The 13771-nt window shown below is 40.4% G+C and overlaps 1 protein-coding gene across 2 annotated transcripts in view; it reads right to left on the bottom strand.

Annotated features, from left to right (window-relative positions):
- MAN2A1 (mannosidase alpha class 2A member 1) overlaps positions 1-13367 on the bottom strand; it is a 164475-nt gene extending 151108 nt beyond the window's left edge. For both annotated transcript variants that reach the window (XM_063085636.1, XM_063085638.1), the window contains exon 1: positions 12806-13367. In XM_063085636.1, the coding sequence (XP_062941706.1) occupies positions 12806-12940 (135 nt within the window). In that variant the 5' untranslated portion in view covers positions 12941-13367. The remainder of the gene's footprint in view (positions 1-12805) is intronic.
- Between the last annotated feature and the right edge of the window lie 404 nt (positions 13368-13771).

The following is a 13771-nucleotide window of genomic DNA, read 5'->3' as shown; positions in this document are numbered from 1 at the left end:
ATTATTCATAAATTTCATGCCTGCCTAAGTATAATAGTAACAAAGGGTGCTCAGAAGCAGGTATGTGACAAAAGTGCCAAATGAATGTGAGAGGAAGAGCTGGGACTCCAGGGGCACCATCTTTTGCCCCAGCCGGCTACTCAAGGGACTCATGATCGCACCTGGGCAACCATTCAGCAGCTGCTAGAATCACGATAGAGGATCCCAGCCCCAACCTGGAATAATAGCACGCCATCCTCTCACCAATCTCCTTCAAAAATGCTGTCGGGCCTCCCGAGGCAGGCTCTAGGAGACAGCTCCATTTCCACCCTACGAGTTTCCAGATGTATGTTTAGATTAGAACCATATGGCCCCACCCACACCAGCCCAACATGACTACACAGAAACTACCTCCTGGTGAGGCAAATTTTAGGCACTAAGCTATTGTATAAAGTGAGATTTTGCAAAGCAGATACCCTTTTAAAAAATGATTATTGGAAGAAGGATTTATAAGTAGGGAAAAATGTTTGGATTACAAAATATTTTAATAAAATGCAGTTTTATTACTTACAAATCACTTAGGACTGCATTTAAGTGGCACTAAGCAAATTAACTGTTAACTAATAGAATTCTTTCTTTAATTCAGCACTTCCCAGATTGTTCTACAGAACATAACTCTTGTTTTTACAGAACTTTTCTTTAAGCTTTGTTTTTTATTTTTTATTTATTTATGTTTGGTGGCTGGCCGGAGCAGGGACCTGAACCCCTGACCTTGGTGTTACAACATCATGCTCTAACCAACTGAGCTAACCTGCCAGCCCTGTTTTTACAGAATTAAAAAAAAAAAAAAAAAAAAAAATTTCTTCTAAAACTTATTTTTAATACATTTATACTCTTATATTTAGCACTCTGAGATAATCTGTCAACAGTGTATCCCACCCAAGATCTTGTGTAAGAGTTCATGTGATGTACTTTCAGGCTATAACAATCCCCAGGTAACCAGGGTGAAGTTGTTATATGTCATCTAATCAGTGACTGCTGGTTTATGTTGGTAATCTGTCTTATATTATTTGACATATGCCTGTCTTTGTACATAAGGTTATTATGTACTATCGATTTATACTACCAAAAGGCATTCCCTATAGATTAAGGGCATATATTATGTTTTAGGATCTGCTGACAAAAGTTCTGTCAACATATAATTTTACAAGAGTAATTGTGAAAAACACAATTTTAATGTAAAAAGAGAATAAATGTTAGCAATGAAAAAAGCCAAAAGACCTAAACAGTCTTAGCCTATTAAAATAAATGCTATTGACATGTCTGAGATAGTTTTTCACACAAAGTAGTTTTGCGGAGCCTCTGAAGGCAAGGTTGTATTAGGTAGATAATCAGCCCCTCTTCAATCTTATTTTTAGTAATCAGTGCCTGAATAAGCCCCTTCTATGCCTTACTGACAGGAGACATGTATTCAGGCAAGCCCTATCTGAATCATAAATTCTGAACTTCCTAGCTAATTATTACAAGCACCAAAGATTCTAAAGTTTTACAAATTCTTTCCTACTGCGCTTCTTTATAAAATCTATCTGAACTAATTAGTGTACAAGGGGTAAAGCACAACATAATATATAAGAATACAATAATAGCAAACTTCTAAATATCATACTATCAGCCATTAGAGATGAGGTAAGAATACAAATTTCTTGGGTTCTTCTCAAATCCTTTTTTGGAACAATTATTGGTTGGATTTTCGCCCTAAAAGTCATAAGAAATATCTTGCACCTCAAATGTTGTCATCATTTGGCCCTATAAATTTTCAAGAGGTGGTCTTGGGTCAAAAACAGTTCTCACTTCTTCAGTTTGTGGCGCCAGCCAACAACCAAACTAGAAGGACTCACTTACTATAAACAAGAGGCAGGTTGAGGGGTATTCTCAGAAATTTGTCTGACCTTCAGAACAACCTTGAGCTATAAGTCCTATTTGGGGTGTTGCCTTTGATCCTTAAATATATCTCTTAAATAAATATCTCTCTCTCCCTCTCTACCACCCATCTCCACAGAGTAATTTATTTTCCGTCTGACAATCTAGAAAAAATAATTTAACCCAAGAATCTGTGCCAAAGATGAGAAGGGTCTTTTTAAGTCTCCTATTGAAATGCTTCTTTGAAATCCTTCCTTACGATAATCTTTTCTTAGGTTTGCTGATCCATGAGCTGGTTTCTGACAATTTGAATACAAGCTGCTTTATTTTATTAACATCTGCTACACAATAATCTTAATATAAGAAGCATAGCTTTTGGCTATAAGAAATGTACTTGGCTCTCTGCTCTCTTCTCACTAAGCACAGTCCCCGAGTGAGCTCATTCATTCTCGACTCTGCTGATTACTACCAGATCAGCATCTCCCTTCCCTGATCTCTCACTCTGGCACTCCAGCCCACTTGGCTATTTCCACTAATGTCCACCTAGTTATAAATGAAACTGAACTTGGCTTCCCAAAAAAGCTTCTCCCTCCAAATATGCCTTTCTGCAAATAGAACAACCAGTCTCCAAGGCCCCAAAGAAAAAAGATGGGAGATATTTCACTCAAGTCACCCATCATTACCCTTTATCAAATCTTTTAGAAAACCCTGGTGCTTTTCTTTACAAAGTATCTCCACATTTTTCTTCCTCTCAATTCTAGCCAATTCAATACTGGTACAGGAATTTACTGCCTTCTGTCTGTATTACCTCAAACAGATTCTCAGCTGCATTCCTGCTTCTGAGTCTTCCTACACACAGCTACCAGAATAATCTAGATTGAATATTCTCTTAGCTCCCTTCCAGGTCTACAATTTTCTACAAAATTAATTCTCTAAAAATGTTTTTCTCAAGCAGTTCCTGGTAAGCCAAATAACTTCAAGTGGTTCACTACCACCTAATTCATAACTCTTCAGAATGATTCTCAGGGCGATTCACAACCTGATTCTGAACCGACCATGCTTTCCCAACTACTCTTAACAAGCACCAAAGACTGATTTTAAATCAAGACGATCTCCTCACCTCTTCTCAAGGTGCCAGGCTCCTTCATAACTCCAGGCCTTCAGAAACTTTGCAATTTACACTAGCAATGTTTTTTCTCCCTTCAAAGTCCTACCCAATCAGAAAAGTTTAGCTTCTTTCCCCTCTCCTTTGGTCAACTTGAGCTAAGCCATCACCAGAACTAAGTTCTGTTTCTGAATTCCCTTTAAGGCCTTTGCACTTATATCGAGAATACAAAATAAGATCATGAACTCTTGTTTTATTCTTAGCTCCTGTATCCACAGAACCTAAAACAGCGCCTTGTACATAATAGGTACTCTATAAATCTTTGTCCATTGGTAATAACTAACGTTTACTGAGCACTTACTGCCAGGCACCATTCTAACCTTTTTAAATTAACTCTTTTAATGAAAAAGTAAAGATTGTTTCATAAATGGCAGTTGTGTTTCTCCAAATAACTAAGAAGCTCTTTCAAAGGAAGTTACATACCTAGTACGTCCACCATAATTTCCATAGTACCTAACACATACTAAATTCTCAAAAAGATGCTGCAGAAAGGCCATTGATTTATAGGTCAGGATGCACGTCCCAGGTATGCTATGACTGAGCAAATTGCTGAGGTCTAGTTCATGTGGCTCAGAGTCCTTATCAAAGACTAAATTACCTGACCTGGAAAAGACCCTTCCGACTTTAAAATTCTATGACTGACTTTTTCATATGTATGACTTTTCTGGGATGCCGGTGACAATTAAAAAAATGACTACTTCACTGGATTCTAAAAATGCCAATTCAGGACTTTTTTATGTAGAATATGATTCTGAGAATGATTCACATTCTCAGGTTTTCATCCTCTAATGCTCCACAGGTAAAATGTTATCACCAAAGCCCGGGACACATAAATTCCACATTCCTCCACACCTGTGGTATGAAGGAACAGAAGGGAACTGCTGCAAAGCACATCTTCAGCCCCAATGTCCTCACCCTAAAGGGAAAAGGCTTCCCATCACAAAGGAAACAAAACACAATCAGCCAATTTGAGTAAACAAACATTAATTGTGAACAACAACAAAAAAATTGGCAAGACTTCATACTTTCAACACTGAGAAGTCACAAGGGACCAAAATATTTATGCATGCTGAGTTGTAAAACTATTTTTAAAATAATGAAATTCAATAGATAGGATTCAATAACTTGCATTTCCTCTGTCAGTAAGCAAAAGGGAAAGGAATTAGAAATAGACAGGAAAAACAAAAAGCTCTACAAGGAAGTCATGGTCCAGATTAAGGAAACTAACATACAGCCTGATTCTTAGCAGCTGGAATATAAGATAAGAAAATCGACTTGCTCTGATGCTTAGAATATTTCCTTCAAGTTGCACAGGTTTCGAGATACAAGATTATCCCTCCTTCTCTGTGTGGCCAAACTACCCAATACACAATGAATGATATTTATATTATCATAAAATTGAAAACGTTTTTACTTGCTTTCTTTTTCTTAACATTTAATTTATTTTTTAATTGGCAAATAAAATTTGTATCTGTTTATCATGTACAACATGTTTTTTTTTTTTTTTTTTTTTTTGTCATTTTTGTGACCGGCCACACCGCGCTCAGCCAGTGAGCGCACCGGCCATCCTTATATAGGATCTGAACCCGCGGCGGGAGCACTGCTGCACTCCCAGCGCTGGACTCTCCCGAGTGCACCATGGGGTCGGCCCACAACATGTTGTTTTGAAATACATATACATTGTGAAATGGCTAAATCAAGCTAATTAACATATGCATTACTTTGCATACTTGTTTTTGTGGTGAAAACAAAATCTACTCTCAGCAATTTTCAAGACTACAATACATTGTTATTAACTATAGTCATCATGCTGGACAATATATCTCCTTAACTTATTCCTCCTATCTAACTGAAATTCTGTACCCTTGTTTACTGTTTTCAATTTTTGTAACCAACATATAGTCAGAGCATTCAGTCACAGAATGAAATGCAGATGATATATATACAAGGCTTGTGGATATAAAAGAACTGATGGCTGAGGGAGGCTAGGAAATGAGGAAAGGGAAAGAAAATGAGTGGAAGAAGGTCAAGAAGTGCCAACTTCATCCAATATAGTGAGGAATCAAGACATTAGGTCTAAAGTCGACAGATCACGGAAATAAAGGCAATTATATACCATGGAAAGTCATTAAGGTGTATCAAACAGAAAAATACAAAACTAACTTTCAAAAAATTGGAAAGAGAAGGAGATACAAGTTAAATTCTTCATCTTTTATAAAGGGAAAAATGGCTCAAAATGGAACAAAATAAAAAATATATAAGCATATATTTAGGGTTAAAGAGGGAACCACCAGTGGAACAATAAAGAAATGGTCAGATGTGTGACTCAGAGAAGAGTGACCTAGGGGTGGAAGGGAAGGGAAAGGGACTTAACTGTCAATGTACACCTTTCTATACCACTTTAATTTTTATTTTTATGTGCATTTATGCTTTTATAAGTGTTTAAAAGAAAAAAAAAAAAAAAACACTGGCAAAGTCTCCAGTGCTCCAAACTCCTGATTCAGGACACTGAGGTTCATTGGCAAGAGCACAGGATAGGGTCATATTTGGGGTCTGCTCTGCTCTTAGAAAAAGCATTTAATTTCTCTGGACTTCCAAAGGCACCTACCTGCAAAGGAAGCCAGTGGGAAATCCTTTTATATGTGAAAAATGCACAAATGCACACATTTAAAAATGGAAAAAATACTTAAAAACTCTACACTGCTTTAACTTTAAACACTGCTCAATGAAATGCATTCCACCCATTTTGTTCACTCTAAGTGTACTGTAATTTAAAGATGACACTAAAATCTCTGAGGACACAAATGAAATGTTGGCCTGTGCCACAGGGAAGAAAGTGACGCGTAATCCTGACAAGCGAAAAAAATGATGAAAATGAGCAGGAATTAATGCCTCTTTAAAAAGTAGAATAGCAGTCCAGTACCCCTGCCAATAACTTGGTGGTTCTCTGCCTCCAAGCTGAGCAGCTCTCAGGATACCAGAGAGAACTTCCAAGTTCTATCCTATATTACGGTTTATGAAGAAGATACCTACACCTGGGCTCCCCTGCACCTTACTAACTAACCCAAGCAGTCAGATTAGGCTCAGAATTTAGTCCATCTATAAATTACAGCCAATTCAAAAAATTATAAAGTCATGGTTTTCAATTTTGAAGTTACAGATAATTTTTCATAGATCATGACCCAGAACCCTCGCTCCCAGAGTGGCCCTACAGTGAGAAACCTTTGGGTGATATAAGGGAAATAAATTAAACATGTCAAGCATGTCAATACCCTAGCATGGAGGTTCCCCAAGGATATCTGAAAATCCATGAAACATGTAGATCACAAGTTTTAAACCACACTCTAAAAAAAAAGTTTGACCAATGCTTATCTAATATCCAGTTTACAAGAATTTTAATTATCACACCTGTTTCAACAGATCTAACCATACTATTTGCCTCCAATATTAACGATAGAGAAATATGGTTTAAACAAGGGACTGTCAAACTTTTCTTAAAAGGTCCAGATAGTAAATATTTTAGGTCTTGTGAGCCCATTTCTGTCCCAACTATTCAACTCTGCCATTGTAGTATAAAAGCAGCCACAGATAACCTGTAGATAAATGATCATGGCTATGTCATGAAACATTATTTAACCATTTAAAAATGTAAAACCATTGTTAGGTTGTGCCCCTACAAAAACAGGTGGCAGGTAGATTTGGCACACAGTTAGCTAACTTAGGCAGAGTTCAAGACCAGAAGCCTTGGGGGCAAAAGAGAAAGAGAGAAGAAAACTGCCAAGAAAGTTCATTGTTTTCCTGCCCCCACTTCTATCTTCTTTCTTAAAAAATGCCATTTAGAGGACAAAATGAAATGAACGGAAGGGAAGGCTCTATCTACTTTCTTTACTTTCCAATTTCTTTCCCTGCTTTTTCTCATCTCAAGGTGTACAAAATGGAGTAACCAGAATCATCAGAATTAACAGAAATGAAATAAAGGAATACACTGCAAAAAGTAAATAGCCTGCCTCAGAAAAAGTCAGATATCTCAAATTATTTTTGTGTGCGACTTTTATATTACCATCTTATTACTAATCAATATATCTTATCTTCCTGTGCTAAAAGACAGGGGAATAAATATGGACTATTGCCATCCTCTAATTCAGCTTGCAGAAAGTAAAAGATGATCTATTTACTATGACCTAAACATAATGCTTTTCACAGAGTAAGTATGTCCTATTGCTAAAGATTAAAAACATTTCCATTATAATAATCTTCCATTTTTTTCTTTAACTTAAATATGAACATAATCTATCCTTGTATTTTCTGTAACATATTGCAATTTAGAATCCTAAAGATGTAAGTGAATTTTAGGCATCCAGAGAAAGAATACAGTTCAACCATCAAAAAATGCTGGTTATCCTTTTGAGTATTAGATTTAAGCCTTTTGATCACTCCTTCCTAAAATGCAAAATGCTAACAAAGTGCATAAGGTATAAAGAACAGGCCTTTTGGCTAGACTACAGCCAAAGTGGTTTTCAACAGGGATGATTTGTTCCCTCACAGAATATTTAGCAACGTCTGGAGACATTTTATTTCACTACAACTGAATAGAAAAAGAGAGAAAGGTGCTTCTGGCATATACTGTGTAGAGAGCAGGGATACTGCTAGACATCCTACAATGCATAACACAGCCCCCAACAGCAAAGATTTCTCTGGCCCAAAATGTCAATAGCTCAGAGGTTGTGAAATCCTGGAATAGAGGTAGCAACAGGAAGAATATATACAGTTTTCAACTTAAGTGCTTCAAGGTTGATCTTTTCTTTAGAAAACTGTATGTTAGATTTGCAAATTTAACATTAATAGATACCTATTATACGTTTGCGCAAAAGTACAAATAAAATTATCTTAAATACATTCTGTCTCTCAGAAAAGCTGTTATATGACCTCAAGAGACAGAGTTCATTCACATCAAATGATTTACCTCCTCCCAATCACAAGGTCAATCTAGCAATACTCACTACAGCACTAGGTGTGAGCTCTGTTTTCAGTACCATCAATCTCCTCAGACTAGTTTGCACACAAACATGGTTTCAACTTTAAAATTAGCAACTTGTCTTGATAAGTGAAACAGAAACCCATTTTAGCTAAAATGTTCTATTCCCTCTCCTGATTAATGTGCTAATAACAACTATGAAAAGAAGCAAAATTCACTAGAGTTCCTCCTCCTCTGCTTGGTTCTACATGAACTTTTATAAAAGCCACCGCTATCAGGAACTTAACCACCAAGACAGAAAGGGCCAAAAATGCAATGAGGTCTATAAAATCCAGCAACTATAGATCAGAGCTACTGAATATCCTCCCATTTGCTGAAAGAGGGGGAACAAGAGAAAACTTAAGACTGTTGAATGCAAAAAGCTAAGAATAAAGCAGGTGATTAGCAACAGTTACTGAACTGGAAAGTCTCAATACATCAGACTTTCAACAAAGGTCAAAGTTTTAACAGCTATCACAAAAAAGCAATAGCTGACTCAAAAACAACAAATAAAAGTGGTCATTTCAGTTAATATTTTGCCCACAGCCCAGATATCCAGTAATGCTAATTAGTCAGTAACGAGCCAAATCCCCTTCCAATAAATATGATTGTGACATCTCTCTGACAAAAGTATTTGTTTAGGCCCTAATAACTGTTGATCTGGGAACACACATTCAATTCAATTTAAAAAATAACAGACTACAACCTTCAGACCACATGTAGTCATGAGATCTGACCCAGCTGGTTTATGGGAAGTAAGCTTGGGTCTAAGTGAAACACACGGGACAGGAAGAGTTCCATGGCACTGTTGGACTCAAAAAGGGATGAAGGAAACCAGCCTCAGTAAGATTTAACACTCTTACATTCCCAAATGCTAGTTGCTGCCACTCTCAAAGTTCCATCACTTCCCCAAAGTCATAGATCGCAAGCATTATAACCCAAGAAATGAGACACTCTCTTACACCAACCTGAACAAAACCCAGCAACAAAAGCTATTGTTTATAAATAGAGTGCACGAGAGGGAAGGGCAAGGAAATCATATTTTTCTTAGATGTCATTCTTAAGATTTATAGATTTATAAAAGCAAGAGAAAAAATAACTGGGGGAACAAGGTCATAGTTATACTTATTGCCATAGGTTAACTTTTATTATCACTTACTGTGCTGGACCTCTTAAATAAAAGTACTAGTGATGTAAAGCATTTACACACATCTCTGTATGTGTATTACAGTTTCACAGTAAAAGTTTTTTAAAAAAAGGTATAAAAGTCTCTATCTTCCAATAGCTTTCAATTAAATACTTATTTAAAGATATTCTAACTTTCTCACTTGGTAAATATTATCTTGGTACAAAGATAAAGTCTGAACTCCACTTTCACATTTTCCATCATACTTTCACTTCTGTAGAGACTTTCAAGATTTAATACTAATCCCTATGGTCATATGCTATGCTAGTTATTTAAAGACTGATCATTTGTTATGCAAAACCTGACTCTTTAATTCTCCAGATCCAAACATAAGACATCCTATTATACACACGGAAGATAGTAAGCAACTTGTGAAATCTGCTTGTAAGAAGAGATGAAGAATTTCAGGGAGACCTTAACAATGTTTATCCTTTCCATCTGCTCAATTTCTTACAAGTTACCATAAAGCATCTTCAGGACATTAGGACCTGGACAGCCTCTCATTCACCGTAAAATTTTTATTAATTTTTGTAGCTGAGATTTATTAACCCTGAAATATACACACAAACTAAAACAGACTAGACCACCTGTTGCCTCCAGCCCTGAAAGGAATTCCTTCTGGAAGCACAGGGAGAAAGCTCTCCAAAGAATATCTCAGAGGCAGGCCGCTAGCTGCTGCAGGGTGAAAGAAACTGGAGCACCCTAAGTGGGCTGACCCCTCCTCCCCAGTCTGGCCAAGTGGTGGAAAACAGAGTTGTGGGAGAAGGAAAAAGAACAAAGGCCCCAAAACAGATTACTCTCCTTCTCAGATGGTTTTAAAAAATACCTTGCTTACCAGATGGACATTATACCTTACTGTAGGTTCCATATGAACTGAAAGAAACTAAAATGGACAATTCAGAGGAACTCAATACCTTTCCAGAAAAATCACTCCACTAGACACCAAAAATGACATATAGTGACAGACTAGCATGGCTCTATTAAAATTCAGGAATTCAGTACCCAAACTTCCTAATATAATATATTGCAATCCTACTTTTGCTATGTTTGATGTTGTCATCAAATTAAGGTTAACATGAAGTTAGATCTAGTGCAAAAAATAAAAGAATCAACTCAAATACTGGATGCTATGCTGCATAATGGTTTTTGTTATAATATTGAGCGCTGAAGTGACCTAGAAGACATTCTGGGAAGGTATAAATTTCAAGCATTAAATGTTTGAAAAAAGGGACCACATTCATATGGTTTCATAATAAAAGTTCCTTAAAAAAAAAAAAAGACATAAGCTAAGACACCATACAGCAACATGCTCAACATTCTACACCAGGTCTTTCCATAAGCAGTCTGGGACCTAAAAAGTAGGCAAAGGATTCCTCAAATCTCAGCTTTTAGCCAAGTGATCACAGGCAAGTTCATTTCTCCGTTCCTCAGTTTCTTCACCTACTAAATGATGGTTGCAGGAATCAAGTTTCTCATGTAAGATACATAGGGCAATGTCAGACACATAAGAGTTAAACTTACAGAGCGCTTATGAGGGTACTTCAAAAAGTCACGGAAAGATTCATATTATCTTTTTTTCTGGGTTTTTCTTTTGTTTATTTAATTTTTTTTTTTAATTTACTTGTTCATATTATCTTTTAATTCTATTTTCCACAAACTTTTTTTCTAATCTCCACTGCTTGGAGATTCAGTGGCCCTCCAAACACTAATCCAGCAAAAAGTAACTTCTTCCTGCAGTGCAAATCCAATACAGAAAACCTGAGAAAGGCAATCTTTAGTGCGAAAAGCTCCACTTTACAAACCTTCTCCCATCATACTCAAAACAGTACACACACAAGCCTTCCTCTTCCAGCAGCCACTGTCATTTTCCATCAAATGCTTTTACACTTTAAGCAGAACTTCAGTCCCTCATTGAGGAGTCGGGATGGATATCTGAATGAATCACTCATTTCATTCCAAACAGAGCAAAACTACAAGGTTGCCAGAGAACCAAGGCCCAGATGTTTGCATATCATTGTCAAGTGATCATCAAGCCAAAGCCAAAGGACATTTTTCAAGACAACACTTTTAAGTAAATTATATCATCTTTTATGATTTTCCTATATCGAAGGAAATTCTGAAAATGGGGTTACTGGGAGAAAAATACCACAGCATAGTAAGTTTAACCCCCAAATTATACAATATATCAAAGCTCAGAATTCCTTTGCTCTGGCTTCAGCAGGTTTACCTATTTGTTTTCTCCAGCCTCATCAACAGACACCGGAAAAACTCTGAAGCTCAAAATTTTAAGACGCCTGTACTGCTTCCTTCATATTTTCCCTATCATACTACAGAGAAGCAGAAGCTTTTAAAATTTTGATACGTATGTCTGCAACAAGATTTTTAATATCTCTTACCTGCAGACCATTTTAAATGCTCTGTAACAATGATAGCATCCATAAGGTGGCCTTTTTTCACTTTCATAATAATTCAACTAAAGTTTGTACTTTAAATTAAATCCAAGCCATCTTGCCCTAGCATATCCGAAGAAATGACAAGGATACTCTTTGGTCATTTAAACTGACACGAAACAGACAAATTAAAACATCAACTTGTCCACGTCCTGGGTTTCTCTTTCCCTATGTAGTTTGGTTAGATTGGCTTGTCAGGGTTTGAGTTCTTCAGGTTCACTCTTTGGAGAGCACACTACACAAAACTAGTTTTACTAAAATCCCCGAAACGTACAGGTCATTGTCAAGTAACCTGAAACTGAACCTGCACATGCAGCACGACACCCTTCCAAACAAAACCGATGGTGTCCGTTTTGCTTATTTTTAGTAACTTTTAATAAAAGACTTTAGTCGGGTCGCTTTCCCAACTGGTTTGCCAATTTGACCACCGAGTGAAGGACTGAGCGCCCCACAGCTTCCGGCCGGAGTATAACACGCGCTTCCCCACTAGGCTCCCCACGTCTGCTCCAACAAACCTGGTGTAATAGCTGAAGAATGACGACACTAAAATCAACCCTACAGATCCACATCTAAGAGAGCCGCAACAGGAAATAAACTTTCATCTCTTAAGAGACAGTGAAGAGAACAAAATGCTCAGATGGAGTCTGTTTGCTGCATTTCCGCGACCCGGTGCGTGCAGGGGGTCCGGGCTGGCGCGTGCTTCTTAACCCTGTGTGAACCGAGGGGCAGCCCGCAGTAATACGCGGGCGCCGTGCTGGCGAGGGGGCGCCTCACGCCGCGCCCGTTCCCCAGCCAGCAGGTGCCCGAGGCTACCCCAACAGGCCCCGGTGCGGGTGAGGAACATGGCCACTTCCCCCGAGCGCGATTCCGCCACCCCACGCCACCCGGCACTTTGTTAATTCGGCGCGCCCAGAAGGAACAGGCTCTCGGGTCGGGGTCATCGTCGTTCGAGCGCCGCAGATCCCCGGCTGGAGGAGGCTCGGACCCTCCTCCGGTTCGGCCTCCCCCTGCCCCAGCGCGGAGCAGCGGGTAACTACAGGCCCCCACGCCTAACCCCGGGAGCCCCGCGCCCCGTCTCCTCTGGTGCTTACCTGGGGAAAGGAGCCCTCGCGGCGCGGGCTCCTGGGGTAGTCTAGGTGACCCCGGTCCAGCATCAGGTAGAGCGAAAAGATCACCACACAGAAGATCGCGCTGCCGAAGACGGTGAACTGGCGGCTTAACTTCATTTTCCTCGATAGACTCGGGGCCAGGACACTGTCCTCACCCGGAGAAGGTGGCGGACTGCTGACTCTAGGAAGCAGCCGCCGGAGGCTCCCTGTTCCCGGGCTGCGCGCCCTACCAACTGTCGGGCGCGGATCCGGGCCACGCTCGGCACCTCGTCTCCCGCGCCACCACGCGCCCTTGGCCTTCGCCCTGGCCCGCCGCCCTCCACAGGGCCAGGCGTCCCTCTCGAAGCAGGGCTCGCCGGCAACCGCGAAGGGGCCGCCACAAACTTGCTGGCAAGCTTAGAGCCGACACCCTGCAGGGCGCGCGGGGCAGGCGGAGAAGAGGTCGCCGCCCGGACTTCCTGCCACCGCCGCCTGAGTCGGCAGGAAAAGTTTTCTCGACGAGGGCAGGCGTGTCCTACCCACCCTGAGGAGACGCGGACCGGCAGCTCCGAGGTCGGCGGCGCGGAGTTAGGTCCGAGGAGCGGAGAGAGAAGAAACAGGGTCGGGAGGAGCCTGGCCCCAGAACTTAGAGCCGGGACGGCTGGGCCCGCCCCCGCAGCACTGCCCCTGCCTCCCCCGACTGAGCCCCTTCTTGCTGTCGCCGCCGCGGCCACAGCTGCCGGGCCGGGGTGCTGCCTGGGTGCCGGGGCGCACGGATCAGGCAGGAGTTTCCTCAAGCGCGCGCCCGCTCGCCCGCCTCGCCCGCCCCCCGCCGCCCCTACCTTCCCCGTCCCGAGCCCGGCCTGCGCGGGGAGGGCGCAGGGGGCGGGCGGCGGCGGCGGCGCGGGGAAGAGGAAGAGGAGAGCAAGGAGAGGTCTGTCCCCGGAGAGAAGACCGCTCCAGCTGCAG

The sequence above is a fragment of the Cynocephalus volans genome, chromosome 2, assembly GCF_027409185.1.
Source record: "Cynocephalus volans isolate mCynVol1 chromosome 2, mCynVol1.pri, whole genome shotgun sequence".
Lineage (NCBI taxonomy): Eukaryota > Metazoa > Chordata > Mammalia > Dermoptera > Cynocephalidae > Cynocephalus > Cynocephalus volans.
This window is presented reverse-complemented; position numbering and strand designations above follow the sequence as displayed.